Source organism: Akebia trifoliata, chromosome 5 (genome assembly GCF_017979445.1).
Source record: "Akebia trifoliata isolate Shusen 1 chromosome 5, ASM1797944v1, whole genome shotgun sequence".
Classification (NCBI taxonomy): Eukaryota; Viridiplantae; Streptophyta; class Magnoliopsida; order Ranunculales; family Lardizabalaceae; genus Akebia; species Akebia trifoliata.
The window spans coordinates 28,751,453-28,773,870 of NC_141379.1; the positions used below are offsets into that span (position 1 = coordinate 28,751,453).

The 22,418-nt window shown below is 34.6% G+C and overlaps 2 protein-coding genes across 2 annotated transcripts; one reads left to right on the forward strand and one right to left on the reverse strand.

The window, feature by feature from the left end:
* Positions 1–5,114: 5,114 nt before the first annotated feature.
* TMKL1 (transmembrane kinase-like 1) lies at positions 5,115–10,882 on the forward strand. The gene is made up of 2 exons (XM_086443488.1): positions 5,115–6,652; positions 10,011–10,882. The coding sequence occupies exons 1-2, from the start codon at positions 5,131–5,133 to the stop codon at positions 10,649–10,651; spliced, it is 2,163 nt and encodes a 720-aa protein (XP_086299614.1). The 5' UTR covers positions 5,115–5,130; the 3' UTR covers positions 10,652–10,882.
* A 4,555-nt stretch (positions 10,883–15,437) lies between these two features.
* On the reverse strand, positions 15,438–22,187 carry LOC147401986 (putative pectate lyase 8). Its single transcript, XM_086443489.1, has 7 exons — positions 21,970–22,187; positions 21,507–21,560; positions 20,771–20,845; positions 16,655–17,297; positions 16,443–16,546; positions 16,123–16,261; positions 15,438–16,032 (listed from the first exon to the last, which is right to left on the reverse strand). Exons 1-7 carry the CDS (start codon positions 22,074–22,076, stop codon positions 15,811–15,813), a joined length of 1,344 nt encoding a protein of 447 aa, XP_086299615.1. The 5' UTR covers positions 22,077–22,187; the 3' UTR covers positions 15,438–15,810.
* Between the last annotated feature and the right edge of the window lie 231 nt (positions 22,188–22,418).

Here is a 22,418-nt window from a genome sequence, read left to right on the forward strand (position 1 = left end):
AATAAAATAATTTTTTTTATTTATAACTATTTAATAGAAATATATTTTATTAAATAAATTTAAATCAATTTAAATGGATTGATTCGTCTAAATGTTAATGACGATGAAGATGGTGGTGATGATGACGATGAGGATGAATAATAAAGGTTGTAATGGTGATAATAAGGAGGAGGACATTGTGGTCATTTTTTTCATTATTCTATGAAAAAAGACCAAGGTCAAGGGAGCATGTTATCAATTTTAAAAGACAAGGATGTATCTCAATATTCACCAAAAAAACGGGGCATATATCAATATCATCACTTTAAAAACATAATTGGCCATTGTCATGTAAAGGATGGACTACATATATGATCAAGGTTTATGGACCACTGTACATCAAATCAAATATATTTAAAAAAAAAAGGTTAATTTTTCTCAGAGTAGAACCATATCTGCAAACTTTCTTTAGGATGACTATTTTTATGGCATTTTTGATAAATAATGAGATCTATTGGTCCTGGACATCGAATTGGATGTTTTTGTTATATAAATAATGATATCTTAGTGGGGGCCCATCCGACAATATATCTCTTAGTACTGTCCTTTTTGATCCGTTGAAAGTGACTATTTTACATCTCAACTACTAATTATTCTTCTACAGCCGTCCACGTTTAGACCATACCCCACTCAAGAGTGGGCCCACAATCTTTGTCGTGATCATCAGACGATTTTGCTGACAAAAGTTGATGTTGCTTCCAAGATGCACCAAGAGCGATACCCCCCCTATCACATCACATCTCACGAGAAGGTGATATTGATATGAGATACCAATTGACCGCGGTTTACGGTAGAATATTAATGAAATGACCTAAATACCCTTATCTTTTACCACTTGTTAAAAAGTAAAAAAAAATTCATCTTGTTCTTTTGGGGCTTGAATGTTGAAGGAGAAAGAGTTTTAAGCTTGAATATGACGATTTTTTTTTTCTTTTTTTTTTTTCTTTTTTAAATCTAGAGGTTCAAGATGAGTATTTAGATAATTTTTTATTAGTTTCTTTGAGAAGTCTGGGATTAAGAAATATACCTTCGATTTAAAAACAAAGGTATGTCTCAAATATTTTGTATCTAAATCATCTCCAATCACAAACCTACGTTTTAAACCTATCTATTCAATATTGTAGCTCTCAGAGACGATTGCCTTGATTGAATTTGATTTGATTATTGTAAGTTTTGAGTTTATTATCGAAAATTTTCAAAAAGATCAAAACCCTTTTATTAGAAATCCTAAATTTATTTTCAAAAACTCTTTTTCACCCTTTGCTAGAAGTCATCATCTTCACTTTTTAGTTCATAAAACTAAGGTAAAATAAAAATTAAAATGCAACCCATAATATACCATATATAAACATAGAGTGGCTACCAAAACACGACCTAATAAGTTTTACATTTGTTCTAAAAAAAAAAAAAGAGCAAAAAAAACATAAAATTTCTAATACTACAAGTGTTAAACTTAAAAAAAAAACCCTAGCCCTGGTGTTGAATATCAAAATTGTATTATTTTCTTGTATTGATTAGATAATGCTGAAGTGACCTCAAACTAAAATCTCATATTGTACTTCTTGACGTGAAAGTAAATAGGAATCATATATGATGAAAAGCATCTATGGTTCCTATTCACTTTTACGTCAAGAAGTGCGATGTGAGGTTTACCTTGAGGTCACTCCAACACGACTCTAAATAAAAATACCATCTATTAAATTTAGAGAACTACTATTACCACACCAACTTTTACTAATACCACACCAATTCTTATATAACAAAAATCACCAAAAAAATTGCACACAGTTGTTGTGGTCTTAGTAAAACTTTGCGTGACCATAACAACTCTCTAATTTTAAATTAATTTGATTCAATCCTTATTTTTATTGATGCATCAAAGTATGTACCGTTGGAATGCGTCATAACCTATATTACACTATTATATAGAACTAAAGTGAACTATATTTTCCTCCATCAAATAAGCCGAATTTTATAAAAGTTAAAATTAATAAATAAAATATCTCAAAATAGACCAAAAATTATGAACCCTAAGGCATGAGTGGCATCAAAATCTAGTAGTAGACAACTGGTTTGAGTTCTTTTTTCCAGTCTCTTTGAATCCTAGGATTGAAATTATATAATGATTAACCATCAAATCTTCAGGCACTCTCTCTACTTTATGGCTGTTGTGGGGTTTTAGAAATAAAATAAGAGGAATTCTATTGGCACACCAACTTTTACTTATATCTTTCGAAATTAAACGGCTGTTTCTGCATAGATTGGTGTGTTAATTATTAATGGAATCTCTCTATGGTTTTTTTATTTTTTTGACAAGAGATATAAAATGAGGGTTGTTTGGTCTTCAAATATGGTCAAAGGGGATGTGTTATCCATTAGATTTTCAAACCTGGAGGGCACCTCAAATAAATAAATAGATATTACAATTCACTTAAACCTATAGTTTGAGTCAACTCAGGCACTCTGTTGGGTCTACTCCAAAAAATTGTTGAGTCGGACTAGATATTAGTCCTACTTACATGTATATTTAATGTTCTTCTTTGAGAAATTAATATAATTCTAAATTTAAAATATAAAAATATTTCTTGGGTAACTAATAATTTTAGGATAATGTTGAACTAACATTAAAATGTGTATCGGGCAAGACATTTTTGACGTGGATGTGTGTCAGAATCATAGATGTTTTTCATCTAGATCTTATTCGTATCTCGATGAAAAAATCTATGATTCTAACTTACATACACGTCAGAAATATCCCGCACGATGTACATTTCAATGTTACTCCAGCCCGACTCATAAATTTAATAGACATTGACTCTTTTGAGTCAACTCGAGAATCTAATTTTTTGGATACGTAGGAGCAATGGATCTATACTTTTTTTTGAGTGGAGATCCAGATAAAAAAAAAAATAGATGGTCAGGATCAAAGGGAACATTATTCACAAATTTTCTTTTGCTTTATTATTAGAAAGATTTTTAAATTCTCACACTACGTTTGGCACAATTCATCAAATGACGGCTGAGATGAAATTAAAAAAAAAAGGATTTCATAGAGATTCGTTAGAGATGATTCATCTTGCGAATCTCTATTTATAACTTTCCATCTCAATAGTACGTTTGATGATTAGTGTGAAACGTAGTTTGACGCTGTACTTTTTTATCTTTTTCAGAAAGAGAGACAAGAAGCGGTGGCGTCTCACGCTCTCACCTCAACGATTCCCAAAGGAGAGAGAGCGCACTGCCTGCCCTGGGCGTGCGAAACACACCGCACTTTATTTCATGCTTCCCATAATATAAATAAATATCTATAATTCTTTAAAGAAAAAATAATTTTGTGCTTACGGCACTAGTTTATTATAATATGAACCTCATTTCAACTTTTTTTTTTCTTATTAAAAGACAATAATTAGTAAAGTTATGTATCACACACCAACATTGGATATATGCATACCATTTAAAATCTTAAATTAATTTTCTTACTCACTAATTAAATTCACTTTTAAATCACTATTTATCAGTTTTCGCTTACACATTGATTGTTGAGTTCTCTCTCTTTTTTTTATGATTAGGTATCTCAGTAGACAGGGATCGAGATCGTATCTGGGCTTCGCCTAATCCATAGGCCAAGGTCTTGTCCAAGGACTAGTCCAAAGGCATGTGCAATGCAGGGCGGTGCTAGAATTTTGCTCATGTGAAGAGAACCAAGAGTGAAAAAAAAAAGAAATTTTGGGGGCAACTAAGAGTGAAAAAATATTTATGGGAGCAATAGTGACAAATTTTTTTATCTATCGCTAAATCTATCGCAATAGTTCACCGATCAATGTACTTTGAAAATTCTTGTGGGCGCAAGTGCCCCCACTATAAATTCACCCCTGGTGCAATGTCTTAAATATCGAAGTTATGCTTTTGCATGCCACCCCTACATTTGAAAATAGTGCTTGTGATTTTATTGGTTTGTTGGCATTAAAGATTAACCATGCAACTTTTATAGTGTCAATTATCGATCTCGTAGAAATTCTTAATAGGAAGATTGTTAGGTGGATAACAAGTAAATTAATTTGTATTGATTTATCATTTTGTTCTTGAAGAGGAGAATCTCTAATTTGTATGGGAGAATAAGAAGAGTAAAGTGTGCAAATGGATTTTTTTTTTTCCACACTCAAATACCTTATTTAATTTTAGAGAACTCTTATTACCAGTAAAATTTATCTTATTGTACACTAATTTTAATGGAAAATATATATTCTAATGATCTTTATCCCCTCTCCCACGATCTCTTTTTCAACAATTTATAGGATTTTCTCCTAATTCCTCTCGATAACTCTCTATTCTTCTCTCTCTCTCACTCTCTGTATATATATACCCGTTCTTCTTCTCTTTCTAATGGTATTTTTGGATTCCTCCTCTGTTTGGCATGAACTCTTTCTTCTAGTGTTAAAGTTTTTATGTCAACCATGACTTTTCTTAACCTACCTTACATTTTGTATTTTCATCTTACTAAGTGCTGTAATGGATTTTATGTTTGCCAAATAATATCTCAGTCGTTTAGATTTCACGATATAAATTATATATGAAAATAAAAATTAAAAAAAATTCTTTTTTGATTTGATTAAAGGCTTTGTAAAATAAATAATCATTGATATTTTAAATTTAAAAATTTAATAATAAAAAATAATATTATTTTAATTTTTATGAATGTTCTTAAAATTTTGTGATCTACATCACTCTAACGTTTGATCATGCTTTTGATGCCACACGGATGGGCAGTCAGAAATTAAAAAAAAATAAATAGAAAAAGGTTATCCCAATGTTCCTAAATTATTTAATTTATCTTTGGGGGGGGGTGTTATAAAGAATTTTTTTTTGTGGAAATACAAATTTTATAATTTTATAATAATATTATCATATTATAAAAAATTCTGATGTGGCAATATAAAGTTATAAAATATCTAAAATATGAAGAAGAGCACATGAGATGATTTTCCACTTTTTTGACGTGGTATCATATTATAATACCACAGAATCTACAGAATCAATGTTCATATAATAATTAGTTGAGAGAGAGACTAGAGAGAGGGCTGTTGGACTAAAATGTTACACAGTCAACAAAGTTCTCTGCTTTTTCCAAAAGACCCGTCCAAGCCCCAAAACAAAACACTCACACACTCACACACCACCTTCTCTCTCTCTGTTTCCATGGCTTCTCTGCAACTTTACTCTTTCTCCATTTTCTTCTTCTTCTTCTTCTTCTTCTTCTTCTTCTTGTCTACTTCTGCTTCTACTCAGCTTTCCAAGACATCTTCTTCAGATGTCGAGCTTCTCTTGGGAAAGATAAAGTTCTCTCTACAAGGAACCTCAGAGAATCTAGTACTTTCTTCATGGAACATATCTAGTCCTCTATGTCAATGGAGAGGACTCTTATGGGCTTTCTCTAATGGTTCAACTCTTCACTGTGATGATCTTTCTTCACCTCAAAGAACCAATCTTTCACTATACAAAGACCCATCTCTCCAACTTCTCTCTCTTCAACTTCCAGATGCTGGTCTCTCAGGAGAAATCCCAAGAGAAATAGGTGAGCTTTCTTCCTTAAAAAGTCTCTATCTTGGTGTCAACTATTTAAAGGGTTCAATCCCTCTTGAGATTGGTTACTCTGCTTCTCTGTCTGATGTTGATTTAAGTAGCAATTCCTTCAATGGGTCTTTCCCTCCTTCAATATGGAATCTCTGTGATAAACTTGTTTCCCTTCGGCTTCAAAGAAACCAACTTTTCGGTTCTCTTCCCGAACCTGCATTACCCAATTACTCAGCTTGTAAGAATTTGGAGATTTTGGATTTAAGTGATAATAGATTTCAAGGGAATTTTCCTGAATTTATATCTAGGTTTCATGGTCTGAAAGAGCTTGATCTTGGTAATAATCTGTTTTCGGGTTCGATCCCTGAGAGTTTAAATGGATTAGACCTTGAAAAATTGAATCTTTCTTACAATAATTTTAGTGGGGTGCTACCAGTTTTTGGTGAATCAAAGTTTGGCGCCGAGGTTTTCGAAGGAAATAGTCCTGGGCTTTGTGGTGCTCCTTTGGGGAAATGTAAGGGAAGAAACTCTGGTTTGAGCTCTGGTACAATTGCAGCTATTGTGATTGGTTTGATGACGGGTGTCGTTGTTTTGGCTTCATTGTTGATTGGGTATGTGCAAGGGAAGAAGAGAAAGAATAGGGGAATAAATGAGGATGACATCGAGGAAGGTGAAGAAGAAAATTGTAATGTTGGTGGTGTGGGTGTTAGTGGTGGGGGTGAAGGGAAGCTTATTTTGTTTCAAGGGGCCGAGCATTTGACGTTAGAGGATGTGTTGAATGCTACAGGTCAGGTTATGGAGAAAACGAGCTACGGAACGGTTTATAAGGCGAAGCTCGCGGATGGGGGAACCATTGCTCTTAGGTTATTGAGAGAAGGTACTTGTAAGGATAGAAGTTCATGTTTGCCTGTAATAAGGCAGCTTGGAAGAGTTCGACACGATAATTTGGTTCCACTTCGAGCTTTCTATCAGGGACAGAGAGGGGAGAAGCTTCTCATTTATGACTATTTCCCCAATAAAAATCTACATGATCTTCTACATGGTAAGTTTTATTGCTCAGTCTCTTTTATGAATTCTTTATGTGTAATGTCTTATCTATAATGTTTTTCTTCCCGACTTATGTGTAAATAAGTCCATGAAAGCATACTGATAGGTGCTTAGAACCTCATCACGGCAACGATAAAATCAAGATTGTATGCTATTGATCTCTTTATAATGCCACCTCCATTTAAATTGACACCAATAATTCTCAGAAGGAGGAACCCACTTAGTTTAGTGGAATGGAGACGAGTTCGGCTTCATTACATAGTTTATCTGTCTCGAGTTATATCAATGGCATAAGTTTTTCCTCCGTCTCCGGGCCCCAGCCATTCGGGCTGTGCCCCTAAGGTGCAAAATAAGCCTTAAAAAAAAAAAAAAAAATTCTGAATTAGCCTCTTGAAGCCCAAGCCCAACAAAGGAATACTAGACATCTCATAACAATATTGATCCCTTGAAGATATGTTGTGTCTCCCATTATCCTTCATTGTCAATCTTTTTGATGGAAAATATTTAGTATCTTGTTGCAAGTGGCAGACATGTTGCTAGCAAGAATTATGACCTCCACATACAATAACCGTATGACATGACTGCTTCCACTGACCTTGAGGTATATACAACAATCCTTGTGTTTTTTCCTCAAAGCCATCATGGTTTAAAATATTGTATCGATTGAATGTTTCGGTTAATGAAAAAAACCGATATGGTGTCATCCGATGCATTCGTTACAAACCCATACATTCCTAAAACGTTCAATATTTCGGGGTCAATGTTTTGTATCGGTCTTGGCTGATACCAATATGTATCGACCAATACATTCCGATATTTTAAACCATGAAAACTAGGGTTGCAACTTGGTTTGGTTTGAAATTGGAACCAAACCAACATAGGTCGGTTCCACTAAATTAGAACCAAAACCGAACTAAAATGTCATTGGAACCAAACCGACCCAAATGAACTGTTGGTTTGGTTTGGTTTGGTTCGGTTCTATAGGTTGCCAATATTCTATAAATTAAAATTAGAAGTAACATATTTTTAATGGAAAAAACAAACATATAATAAACATAAGATTTTATACAATAAATCTTAATCTATGCATAAAAAGTCATTAGTTTATCCATAATAAAATCTTTAATCTATGTCCTAACTCCTAAAATAATTCATAATACATATATATATATATATATATATCTATTTATTACTTCAAGGATTCGGTTCTCAGTTTGGTTCGGTTCTTTACAAGCTTGATCCGAGAACCGAACCAAATTGATTGGTTCTCCATTTTCTTAACCCGGAACCAAACCGCAACTTGTTCCAAACCCAACCAAACCAAACCAAACCCAACAAAGCTATCAGTTCTCGGTTTGAACTAGACCAGTTGCACCCCTAGATGACCATCACATCATCAAAAAACTTGTGGACAAGTCTTCCTTTTCTTCGATATGAAATTCTTCTGGTTGTTACATGTAAGGTCTTGTCGTCAATCTTTCCATTTAGGAACATTTTCTTCGCATCCATTTGGTGCAATTTCAAATCATGACATGCTACCAAGGCTAAAATTAGCTCAAAACCCTTCAATCTTTCTGGATACCCAATAAATCTGATAAGTTTTGTTTAGTTTTTCAGATACGTTGTTCCTTTATGGATTTTTGGGAGTAGTTTATTTAGGAACAATTCCATGTTCTCGAAGGTGCCAACTATTGTAGTTGGTAGAGTCTGTTGGTGTTAATACCATAGGCTTGGGATAAAAACCTGCCTCACCCGAGTTACTGATCTCATTAAAAACAAACTTTTACTGTGACAACACCAAAACTTTAGAGGGTTCGCAATTAGAGTAATTCATAAACTCTATGAGTGCCGATAACATGAACCTAGGATCAAAACCCCCGCCCTCACCTGAGCATTCCTTAAGACTTCGTTTAAAGGAGATGAAGAAACGTCAACCACCTTTAGTATTAGGAAAAAGGGTTGTGGATACTACATTTATGAGTTGTAAAAAACCAGAATTCTTGGTGGCATCTAATTTCTGCGTTTTCTTTGTTATTTTGTCACAAACTCACAATTGACACAATTGTGGAAATAAGATAAGTCTAGAGGTCGCTAGACTTTGTCCTTAACTAATGGTTGAAGACTGTCTTAGGGATGTGTCAGTTTCTTGTGCATGGCATGAAATATAGTTTTCATAGAACATTTTGCATCGAAGAAACATAGATGAATCAAAGTTGACATCCAATAGTAGTTTACGAAACCTGTCTTTTATAAACCACTACCAAAAATTGCAAACATTGATCCTTCATGTTTAGAAACATTCCCTTTTGGTTGCTCTTTCATTATCCTTTTTTTTTTGGGTTGCACTTTCATTATCCTTTTTTTTTTTTTGGGTTGCACTTTCATTATCCTTTTTTTTTTGTTGCACTTTCATTATCTTTCATTGACCTTGATGGATATTTTAAACCCATAAGACCATTACATGGGCCGGTTTGCATATGGAAGGCCCATTAAATGTCCAAATCACTTAATCATGAACCTTTGGGTTCGGTCCTATGCATGCACCAAACCAGATTACTCACATCAGGCATTGGGTTCGGCTTATGCAAGGACCAGCCCAAGACCAATAATGGATTCGGTTTTGTCTGGTCCATATGGACTGGACCAGTGGATGAGGTTTAGCATACATGTGCTGAACCTGATCTCAATTTTTTTTATTGTTTCTCGTGCCACTTGTGGTCCCCATGGGCCCAATTGTACCTAGATCGAAAGTCCACGTTGGTTGTATCAGGTGATGTATTGTGCGTCCTTGTGATTCTATTTTAGGCCTTTTGATGAGCACAAAATACACAGGGTTTGATTGATTTCCAAATTGCATATCAATCAATCCTTCGAAACATGATGAATTTCAGGTCTTAATCTGATCTTTAATGTATGCATGAATTTAGGACTAGAAACAATTGATAAAAAACTCTGTTGGTTATTTATTTATTTATTTGAATCCAATTATTTAACCCTAATATCTGAAATCAATCAACATAGACGTGATGAATACCAATAATCTCGATCCTGAATCCCATTAATTGGTCTAATAATAGATCCATACTATTTGTGTGTTCATTGATTTCCATGTAAATAACCCGCATGATCTAGATTTGATCCAATGACAAGGTCTTATTCTGTACTTTGATACCAAATTTTAGGGTTTCTTTGGCCAACTCTATCCACGATTATCTTAAACATATTGGACCAACATTAAATAATTATATCAACCATTAATCAATGAAGTAAAATATTCTTATTGGCTGAATCTGCTGATTTAAATATCTTACATTTCTATCTCCCGTTTGATTATAACGTGTCGTGGTCTTCAGATACAAGGTCAGGCAAGCCAATGTTGAACTGGGCTCGGTGTCACAAGATCGCGTTATGTGTTGCTAGAGGACTAGCATACTTACACACAGGACTTGAAACACCCATAACCCATGGGAATCTGAGATCGAAAAATATCATAGTGGATGAGTTTTTCGTGGCCCGGCTAACCGAGTTTGGGCTCGACAAACTAATGGTTCCCGCTGTCACCGACGAGATTATATCTATCGCGAAGACCGACGGGTACAAAGCTCCGGAACTACAAAAGATGAAAAAATGCAATTCAAGGACCGATGTTTACGCCTTTGGAATACTTTTGTTGGAGATATTAATGGGGAAGAAGCCGGGTAAAGATGGGAGAAGTGGGGAATGTAGGGATTTGCCGTCGATAGTAAAAGTGGCGGTTTTAGAGGAGACGACTATGGAAGTGTTTGATGTTGGGTTGTTGAAGGGAATAAGGAGTCCCATGGAAGATGGGTTGGTTCAAGCATTGAAGCTTGCGATGGGATGTTGTGCACCGGTTGCGTCTGTTAGACCTGATATGGCTGAGGTGGTGAAGCAATTGGAGGAGAATAGACCAAGGAACAGATCTGCTCTTTATAGCCCAACTGAGACAAGGAGTGAAATAGGTACACCCTTTTAAGCTCTCTTTTGAGTCTGTTTGATATCTCATTTGTTTCTCTCACACTGTTATATCTTAAGAAGGGAAGCTTAATTGTTAATTATATTTTGATAGTGAAGTTGTTGTTGTATTATTAACTGAAATGAACTATAAATGTTTGTAGTCTAAGCCATTCTTACTAAGTAGGATTGTTGTCTTCAACTATATGTGATGAGGGTAAATGTGAGATATCCTATTAGTTTTTGTTGTTTATTTGAGATACCCACATTGGTTTTGAAACTGATGATGTATCACTTGACTGTGGTCTTCTATGTGAGGTTTAACAAAATGACAAAAATGTCCTCAACTTTTGACCCTTCCGAGAGCAAAAACTATTGGCTTCTTGGGTTCTAGTAGATGAGTGTGGGACTTCCACTCTCCACATAAATTTTATAGTTTTCTCTCTTGGAAACCTAGCCATTGGACAGATGAGATATTGGGGGCAAACTAGATAAAATAGGGTAAAATATCTAGACCCATAACTCAGTTGTTTGACACATTGCAAAACAATTTTGAGGTCATGGATTCAAGTCCAGCTTACCATAAAAAAAAGTGTAATTTTGAGATATAGGGTATTTTATTTATTTATTTTGGGAGTCATTTTATTAATCTTTTATAAAAGACCACAGTCAATACCCAGCCACTGAAAAATAAAAGTTGATCCTAAAACCATAGATTATCTCAATAAAAGTGCATATAAATTTTTAGTGATTAATTTTTTTTTTTTTTTTTTTGTAAAATTTAATCAAGAAAACTCTGTAATGGAGTTTAACAATACTGAATTCTTTGAAGATATTTTCACTAAAGAAAATACCTTAAACTAAATAAAATCAGTCTAGAATTATTCTTGAGAATCAAAGGGACTCGTTCGACATAGAAGAGTATTAACCTAGGAAAATTAATCTGAATAAGGCCCTCAACTAATTGTGGTCAATTTTCTCATATATATATTTGGTAGAAGATGACCTTCGAACATTTAACGAGGCAATGACCTCATCTCATGCTTCATTTTGGAGAAAAGTTATTGATAATGATATCAAATCCCTAATGTGTAATAACACATTAACTAGGTTATTTGATCTAGATTATGAGGAATATAGTATTAGAAAATGGTCCACTACAAAAAACATAAAAAAAAGAAAAAAAAAGTGTAATAGGATACATCATATCATCTCTCAGCTAAAGAGCTTTGGATCCATCTCTTATTCATGGCTTTGTGAAGCATATGGCCCTCACCGATAGCTTTTTCTCATTATTGCATTTTGTAGGGCCAATGAAACAAAGGGAAGTGTTAAGGCACCCCAATTACTACCTAGGGCACCCCACTCCATAGCCAAAGTTTTTGTTGAGGATGATCTCTATGGTGAGGAGATCATCTCATAAAAAATCTGCCCATTCCGAAACTTCTAATCCCATCAAAAGCGGTTTACAAAAAATAAATAAAATAAATGAACGATCCATGATTCTTGAACTTCTTGTGATGGGCGTTAGAAGTTTCGGAGACCATCCTCATAAAAAATCAGCCCATTCCGAAACTTGTAACCCATATGAGAGAAACAAAAAAATGGTCAATTGTTTGGCTGCCCTAGGTAATAATTGGGGTGCCTTTAGCACATCCCCAAACAATTGGAGTGTTATATTTTCTTTTAGAGAGCTTCTATTAACGCACCAACAACATGTGCTAATTTCAATATGAATGGTGTGTAATAAGTAAAAGTTGGTGTGCTAATAGAATCTCCCTCTCAAGGTTTTTTTTTAAAAAAGTAGAGGTTTATATTGCCATAAATGAAAATATTATTCATGAATGCAAGGCATGGACAGTATGATGATAATGTTGGTGGGGGGAGTGTAGACTGAGGTGACAGCTCCCATAATACTAAGTAATAACATCCACTCCACTGCATTTCTATATATCAGTAGTTCCACATAATGACTTGTCCCCTCTTGTGGGAAATTAATTTTTCATGTGATGTACACCATATACCATGCCATGTGGGGCCTTCACATATCATGCCAAACACTGTGGGCTCATCATCATCATCTTCATCATCATCAGGTGAAAACATAATTACCAATCTGCCATGTTCTTCCTCTTTAAATTCCAACGTTCATTTTTTCTTTCAAGTACATTTTTATTTTTATTTCTGCATGTTTATAGAGATTGGCTGATAAACTAATTTTTATTAAGACCCAAACCAATGCTCCAAAAATATCGATCAGGAGCGAAGCTAGGATTTTGGCCATGTGAGGGTAATCAAAAGTGAATTTTTTTGCGTGGGGCAATAGAGACAGATTTTTTTTATCAGTCGCTGTTATCTGTCGTAATAACTCATAAATCCTAAAAGATTTTGAAAAATCTTGTGGGGGCAAGTGCCCCCTTTAAATCTGCCCTTAGCGTCAATGGAGCAGAAAGTTTAAGTCTTAACCTACGGATTGTAACAATTTTCTTATGCACAATAATGAGTTTTGTTCCATCCTTTTGGAGGATAGGGAAGGGAAGATGTACCTCAGGGATGTATTTTGTTGGGTTCTTGTTGTTTCTAGTTGGGGTTTGCCTTAAACCCCTCTCTCTCTCTCTCTCTTTTAAAAATTATTTTATTTTTGTTAATCACGGATTTTGAGCAATATTATAAAAACTGAATAGGTTATCCAACCAGATTTTATAATAATTTAGTGTCAATTAGTATACCTGATTTTTTAGGAAAAAATTACGGCAATTTAGTTGTAAAAATATATATATTTTTAATAAATATAATTTGGTTCAACCAAATTCAATCAAAAAATATATATGTAAATGATTACTTTTCTATGATAGGATGGATTAATAAAAGTTTAGTCACAAAATCCTTTTTTATTTTATTTCAATATATATATAGATTTATAAAACATTTGAAAACTTGATTATTTCATATAAAAAAACACTTGTTAAATCAACTAAGTAATACTCGGCCAATATTTTCATAATAATATTGTGCAAGCCATCTTGGGTCTTGGATGAGTCAATGTGGTGGATGATTCATATCGATTATTGTGCTCAATTCTTCCAAGGCTAGGATGACTCACCCAAGTGGCCAAGTACTGGGACAAGTTTTAAAATTTGTGATTTGTAGTAGAAAACATAATTTTATTTTTATTAATTTTTTATATCATTAATTTAGTTGAATGTTTAAGAAATTTTTTGAATGAAAAATCAAAATTACATTCTAACTTTCCCCAACTTCGTGTTTTTGGCCGTACAATGAATTGCTAAGTAGGGCACCACATCAAACCATTGTGAAAAAACTAAGTAGCAATGAGAATAAATCGCACACAAACACAAAGATTTATGTGATTTGGCAGTGTGCCTATGTCCACAAATCCAAACAAAATCCAATCACAATATTCTTTTGAATTACAGCCATACAGATTTTTCGCAAAGTAGAGAAAAAATGTTTCTCAAAAATAGAAAACCCTAAGCAAGTTTCCCCAAAAGAATACATATATACCCTAAAAAAAACCCCAAGGGTTTGGCTTAGTGGTAAGCCGAGCCTTGATAAGCTCCTCGGGAAGGGTAGGTCAAGTGTTTGAAACCCCACAAAGCTATGAATTCCTTGGGGCTACCCTCCAGGGTCTGATTGACTCTCTACTTTCGAGGGGACGGTACGTGTGACCGTGGGATTAGTCTCACCCGAAGGGTGGGGATACCCATGATAAGTAAAATATATACATACCCAACAAAAAATTCGCTCCATGCCTTGATCCTTTGGGCTGAGCCCACTTCCCTTAAAGAAAAGGTCCCCTTTGATATTGTTTTGCCTCTTGAAGCCCAAGCCCGAAAAAGAATACAAACATGACACACAACCACCATCAACTAGTAGGCAGGTTTTACTTGCTAGCATTTGGTAGGATCTTGCTACCAATTGAATCCTACAACCCTTAAGCTGTAGTTGCTCCAAGCCAAATTTGAAGAATCAGATTTTGGGTTGCATGCCAATTCCAATTTGGAGCTCGTATTAACAAATCACCAGTTTGGTTTGATTTTTAAAACATTGTTCCCAATCCTAAACCATCTCTCCCAAAATTCTGATATTTATATTTATTGTTGCACGAAATATCCCAATTAGAGTTTCGTTTGAGTGATGAACCATGGGCGTTTTATTTTTATTTTTTAAATGGGGAAAAAAAACTTTATTAGTTGGATTAATTTAGAGAGTTTCTATTACCACACCAACTTTTACTAACAACACTCCAATATGTGTGTTAATTGTATGGTGATTAACATATGAATTGGTGTGCTGCTAGCAAAAGCTAGTGTGGCAATGAATCTCTCTTAATATTTAGGGATTTTCTCCAAAAATGTTTTCGGTGCACTGTTCCTTTTAGTCCCCAAAACATGCATTTCGAGTGAATTCATCACTTTTATAATCAATGAATTCGTAGATATTAAAAGTGACGAATTCATGAGTTTGTAGGTTACAAAAACGACAAATGCATGTTTTGAGAATTAAAATGAGCAGTGTATCAAACTCTGGAATTTCATCATATTCAGAGCATGCATGAATCGGAGATTCACCCTTAATATTTATTGAGAGCTGTTATTGCTACACCAACTTTTGCTAATGCTACACCAATTCCTATATAAATCACAATTTGAATTGAAAACAGTTGGTGTTTCAATAGCATCTCTCTATTTTTTATTGTTTAGTGACTTGTGGTGGAAAAACCCTTAGTTAGGGGGGTATATTTTCCCTGAAAGAAATAATAAAACAAAGAGAAGCACAATTACACATAGAAAATCGAAAATGCTACTTTCATTAAAAATAGCTAGAAGAGAATGATTGCTGGTATGCATCATCTATAACAAAGTTCACAATTACTCAAATTAACATTCATTCATACTATGGATGGTAGTAGAGACCAAAGATTGAAGAGAAAGAAGAAGAAATGAACAACGCTTCCGCACCTACTCCAAAAAATGGAGTTATTTGCAGTTGAAGGCAGGCCGAGGTTGAGCAGAGAGAGAGAGAGAGAGAGCAATGGTTGAAGGAAGATGTGTTGTATGAGAAATATAGGAAACAGATCTAATAATAAAAAAAGAGAGAAGAAAAGTGAAAGATTGATTTTCTTTCTCTCTTTCTTTTAATTGAGAATTTGAGGTTGATTTAGCACTGATGGCCTCTACGACAGGAGAGAACACCAGCACCAGCAGTAATGGAGGCCACCATAGAAGAGGACTTGGCACCAAGACTTGAGGCCCTTGCATAATTGGCTGAAGCTCCAGCTCCTGATGGGGTAAAATAGGCTCCATTCAACAATAGGTCTCCTTCTGATCTCCAGTTCCAGTTCTTCCATTCGTTCTCATTATTTTCTATTCTCTTTGTTACCTAATAAAGATAAAACCCACAAATTCTATTTCAATTTCAATTTCGATTTTGATTCATAAGAGGAGAGAAGAGAGAGAAAGAATGAGAGACCTCCTTGGCAAAAGGGTTAGCTGGGGCAAGAAAACGGTTGCCTTGGCTGTTAATGGTGGGGTCTGCACTTCCACCAATTGCATACATTTCCCAATGAGTGTAGTCGTTGTTCACCACATGGAAATACCCATGTCGACACCTGCCAACATTTTGTTTTTTACCAATTTCAATTCTCAATTAGGAAAAATACAAACATATTGGCTTTTCAGAACAGGTAACAACCAAGAAGAAGAAAAGAAAGTAATTCGGAAAAACAGACATCCATCATGAGAAGAACAAAACGTCTTTTAAATGAGTTTATATTTGATTATATATATTACCTTGGCATCCTCTGAATGAGACCTTCTCCAAAGTGGTTGTAAGCAATGGTCACTTGCATCTGCTTGTCTCTCACATAGGAATCACTATGACCCAACAATATCACCTAGTTTTTAAATCACATAAGAGGTTTGCCATTATCAGTAGTCAAGTTATATAGACCAAATTGTTATATTATAATACAACAAAGGTATATGTATATATTTATATGTACCTCGTTGTGGTGGGTGAAGTAGTTGTTAGAAATGGTGATGGCCGTCGAACCCATGATAGCGTCAATGAGGCCATCCGCACAATTAGAGAGTGAATTGTGATCAACCCAGATGTGGCTGGATCCAAAGATTGAGATGCCATCACCGTCAGCCATTGTCCTCCACCCGTAGTGACTTGGCGAGCTACGGACCATGGCATTTCCAGTGGGCTTGCAATCATGAATATGGAGGCCATGAATGATGACATTGGTGATGAACTGAATGGTGATGCATGCCCCGTTGGCAATATGTACATTAACACCACGGGCATCGATGGTTTTGAAGCTGTTCATGATAAGCTCCTCTTTTAGTGTGATCACCATGTCTCGCTTGAACACAATCCACAAGGGTTGATCCTGAATGACAGCGTGACGCAATGTGCCAGGTTGAGGATTGACAGGGTCATTGTCACTTGGGTCAGTTACGATGTAGTAGCGACCATCACGACCACCAATGGCATTGCGTCCAAATCCAATACCACAGTCTGCGAGACGCTTGCGATGGGACTGCCAGCGGGAATCACAGCGCCAGCAGTCGTCAATGGGATTCCCAGTGCTACAAGAGAAAAAGCCCAATTTCCTTCTTTCGGTGCTGTTTCGTATACTCCTGCTCAATCAAACCTTATCAGAACATTCATGCATGTAAACACTAATAATCTCATTTTAACCACAAACCCAATTTGAAAAAAAAAAAAACTATGGCTGTCAATTGATCGGGTTCAAATCGGATTTGGTTCTACATTTCTATACATCCAAATAGGAATATTTTGAACCCAGGCCTGAAAGGAACTATCATTTTAAGTCCAGGTCCAATCTGATATGATATGTATTATTCCTGCGGATCTGATCTGAAAGTGAATATACTTCCAATATCTATATATATTCATAATTTATATACTTTCAAAATTGATTCAATAAGTTATTGTGATCAAATTAGATAATCGCAGAACCCCAATCCTTGATCCAGATCCATAGTTTTTGGATTGGAATGGATCAGATTTCAATTTAGGATTTCTCCACATGCTTCTTCAGATCTCCAAAACATTTCAAACCCAGTTTCCTACTTGATTTTATTCTCTGGTAATCACAAATGAATTCCATTACATACACCCAATTTTTAAATAGAGCAATTACTTCTAATTTTACTTTTAAGTTCTGGTAATTTACAATAGTTTTTTCTGGGTGCACAAAAGCGTCTATCAGTGTCATTAACAATGAGAGTTGCTATTGGCACCTCAACTTTTATTTATTACACTCCAATTTCTTAAATTGTTTATCACATCCCAATTAAAGATTAAAACACACTTCAAACATTACAAATGTTTGTCTCAAATTATAATCTCGACATTTCAAAATATTATAACACTGTTCAAATAATTCTAGTAATTGTTTACAATTGTGATTAGGATCATATAAAATTCTAACCTAAAAAATAGAAATCAAGCAAAACAATATTAGGAAAGAGAACTTCTATTGACACCCCAACTTTCAACCATTCACTTATATTTTTAATTTTTAATTGGGGTCCAGTAAGTAAAAGTTGATTGTCAATAGCAGCTCTCTTAACAATAGCTTGAGAATGTAGAAATCTACAATAAAGCAGTCATAGAATAAAAATGCAGCATTAATTGAGGGGAATTATTTTATTTTATTTATTTATTTATTTGAGATCTGCTACCGTTTTATTGATGGTACAAAGTCCAAATTCGATCACTTTATCGTATGTGTGCATTTAACACTGCCGATCGGAAAAGATATGAAAGCAGGGCATTTAAAACTCGGGGTGATGGTGGAAGTGTCGGTGGAGGTAACAGTGGTCATATTGAATGTAATGGGTTCAATTTCGTTCTTTTCAAAGTTCAAACAATTTGGACTGGAAGAAAATCAGGAGAAGATGTACTTTCCTGACTTATCCATGATCTGTCCCGTGAAATAATAGAAGAATTAAATAAACTTTCGCATTTGTCCAATTAGGCACCAATAATCTAGTTGTTTTGTTTGATGGGTCCTATCATATGGTCTGATCTGAAAAACCTATGTAGCCTGGAAATTTTACTGATGAAGGTCCGATAATAACCCAAGAAGATGGTAAAGTGATGGCAATAATCTTCCTGTGCCGCAAAGTAAATGGTAAATCCTAAAAAGATGCCAACTTAACTAACGTTCCGTGATTTAGCTGAATAGTCAAGAAGGAGCACTGTTTCTAAAGGTATTTTCGTAAATTTATTAATATTATATAAAATATTAATTATTTTTTCTTAAAATATGTATTTATTTTTTTTAATTAGAAAATTATAATATATAATTGTAAGTTTTCTCTTCAAAATATAATCCATGTGATTCATAGATATATTTTAATCTTAAAGAAACATAATAAAATTTATATTTTTAAGTATAATTATATATATATTTATTCTTTCTTGTTCTTTATTTTTCTATTTTTCTTAACATACACTGAAACCTAAGACACCTAAATAAGAAATTTCAATAAAAAATTCATTCCCATGCATTATGTATAATGCAGTACTTGTAAATAATGGAACACGTGACTTTGGAGTCTGGATAAAGTGAAAATGAAGAGAAAGATTTCCTATTTCCCATTCCGGGAAAAGACTTCAACGATGATGAAAAAATAATTTATAGAATTTACACCTTTCTCAGGATATCACGACATATGCATGTGGGAACTGGCAAGGGCTGTAACTTATACAATAAGGGAAGATGGAATAGGGTCTGGAGTAATATATAATATAATATATTATACAAATTGCAGAACAAGAAGATGGGCGTTGATTCCTGAGATTCGGAACGGTGTAACATATTAATTTTTAAGTGGCTGCAATACGGACAGGGAGAAGTACAAGAGAAGGGCCACAGAAACTTATATGTTATAGGAAAGACACGTGGTCACCTTTGGAGCAATCTTGAAGGAGAGCTAGTGGACCAGTTCATCGATGGAGGTGAGAGGCCATCAGTTAGTAATTAGTAAAAAGTAAAAAAAGCATGCAAATTTTCACTTTTGCATTCGCCGAGATCAGACAGTAGTTGAACTTTGACTAGATAGATGAAAACAAATAAAATTGCAAACGAAAGGGTGATTTAGACATGCACCCTCATGCTTTGGTCAATATTAGAGATAGTTCAGTCTATTCGACTTGATAACATGCCCCTTATCCTATGGGATACACATAAATGGATTTTGTTAACCTGTGCAACAAATACACTTGGGAAAGTGGAATTTGGGGGGTCTTTCGATAAAAAAGTAAAACTTTTCAGGACATAATTTTCAATACAAAATTTTGTATTTATTGCACTTTAACCTGTAACTTAAGGGACACATTAACAAGACCCAACGTAAATAATCTAAATACCCTCATTTTTAATTTCAAATAATAAATCCCTTAATTTTCTCTCGACATCAATCATCTTCATTCCTCTAACATGTTTTTTACCCTTGTTTTCAATTGTAAGATACTATTTTATTCAATCTTCAAGAGCAAGATAGAATTATTTTTGAAGATTGCCTTACTAAAGTTATCAGCTTGAAGAAAGAGAACTTTTAGGATAAACTCATATTCAATATTAAGATAACTCCTACAACCTTCAAGTTTGAAGACTAAAATAAAATAGAAAACTGAAGGATTTTGTACAAAACATTAAATATGATTGATTGATTGAAGAAGAGATGGAATCCGTTAAAAATAGGTTCAACAACCTGAATGTGACATATTTTCTAAGACAAAGGCATTGAAGTCATTTTACCATAGTCTCTTGTATAAAACCAAAGTCAGGGCATGTCATCCGTATCAAACACGAAGATTGAAAACGTGGAGGGGTATGTGTCTAAATCAACCACATGGCTTTAGGGATTATGATTTAAGAAGGTAGGTACTGTTTCAATACATACGTTTAATAATGGCCACGTTCACGTTCATATCATGTGAGCCTCGGTGATGAGGCTACATGATTTTCGCGGAGAAAACTGATTAACTAAATATAAAATAAGAATTAAAAACGCCAATACAAGTTGGAAATTAGAAGTTAGAACTTATAACAGAGGAGAGAGAAAGAGGGACTCACATCTCAACCATGGAAGCTACCTCCTCCGGATTCTCGACCGCATGCTCATTCCAAGATTCTGCTTCCTCCTCCAGACTAAATCAAAAAACCCAAACACAAAGAACCCATTACATAAAAACACCAAAAATTAAAATTAAATATAAACCTCATCAATTGTTTAATTGCGAGCTCTGTTCTGGACTAAATTACTTGGAAGGAAATCCGAATTAAAATTATGACTAAGACAACCTGAATTTGATATTTCTCCTATTTTAGCAGGCCAGATTCTCGCGTTGATTCAAAGAGATAAATTTATTTCTTTCTCTTATTTTAGGTAGCTAGATGTTTCGGATACGGGACAGTCACGAACACTGCTCGAGGCAGTCTTCTTCCTGTAAAATTATAAGAGAGAGGGGGCGAATCACGGAGGAATTTCTCAAAACGCTTTTTTACATTCTATTAGTAAAATACCTAAAATGCCCTCAACTTTATCGAAAAAACAACAGACAACAGTTGCCTTTACTAACAAAGACACATGTATTAAATAAATTAGGCAAGGACAATTTAGGGCATATGAAAAAGATAGGGTAGCATTCTGTCTGGCACGCTACCACATCCGTTCTAAACTATTTCCTCGAGATTTAAATGAATTCGGATCCGAAAATTAATAAAAATCTAACGATCCATGTATAGTTGAATGCAACGTGGACGGCCTTAGATGTATTGATCTAGACAAAGTCAAGTACTAACTACTAACCTCTCCTCCATTGTTGAGTTCTTTAAGCTCTGCAACTGCTCTGCTTTTCCAACCCTAGAACATCAAATAAGCAATAAAGATTTAACCTCTCTGAGAAGGAAAAAATACGCCATTAAAGCTGCAAAAAAATCTGCACAGAAATTCAAATCTATTGAATTTCTCCATCAACGGCGAATCATGTTAAGAAACCTATACAATACTCTGTTTCTTCATGGAATTCGGCCAAAAAATTGTAGAAAACGAAAAATCTAGTAACGAAAAATACAAATTACTAACTTCTTTGGTTTTCTAATGGATCGATATGCAGAGAAAATTTTAAATACTTCTCAGTAAAAAAGTTCTCGTCACATAAAAAATGCAGATAAATCTTCAAATATTTCTCAGTGAAAATTACCTCATTTTATAAGTTTCAACTTAACAAATAGAGAAAAATACAGACAAACGCAAATTAAAAAAAAAATACCTCAAGTGCGAGATCTCTTCTTTCCCTACTCCCGCGCCCGCCATTACTCCAACAAACAGCAAAAAAACCAACAAACAAAGCGAACAACACCTCAAAGAAACCGCCATGATTGTTTCAGATCTCTCTCTCTCTGGTTTTTCTTCCTCAGGAGCTCAAAGAAAGACTAATAAGAAAAGAGAGGGAAAAACAGAGAGTAACAAATGGATTTAAAGAAAAACTTCATGAAACAGCCTTTTTATAGAAGAGACTTGGGCCTAAATCTGTTAACTAAACCCGTTAGGTCTCATGGTTAAGTTAGTTAACCCTACTAAAGCCCATTTTAACTACCTCACTACTACTACCCTAACCGCCACTAACGGCCTTTCTTTTTCTGACCTTTTTTTCCTTTCCGTACGTGCGACAGTTGACGCCGTCATTGACACGTGTAGACCGTGTCGGCCTTTCATGTG

Bases quoted from the DNA above. Each gene is read 5' to 3' on its own strand.
- TMKL1 (XM_086443488.1), top strand. From the start codon at position 5,131: ATGTTACACAGTCAACAAAGTTCTCTGCTTTTTCCAAAAGACCCGTCC. The intron at 6,653-10,010 runs GTAAGTTTTATT...CGTGGTCTTCAG, and splicing joins TCTACATGATCTTCTACATG to ATACAAGGTCAGGCAAGCCA.
- LOC147401986 (XM_086443489.1), bottom strand. From the start codon at position 22,076: ATGGCGGTTTCTTTGAGGTGTTGTTCGCTTTGTTTGTTGGTTTTTTTG. The intron at 20,846-21,506 runs GTTAGTAGTTAG...TTTTTGATTTAG, and splicing joins AACTCAACAATGGAGGAGAG to TCTGGAGGAGGAAGCAGAAT. The intron at 16,262-16,442 runs GTAATATATATA...AAATGTTGGCAG, and splicing joins CTCATTCAGAGGATGCCAAG to GTGTCGACATGGGTATTTCC.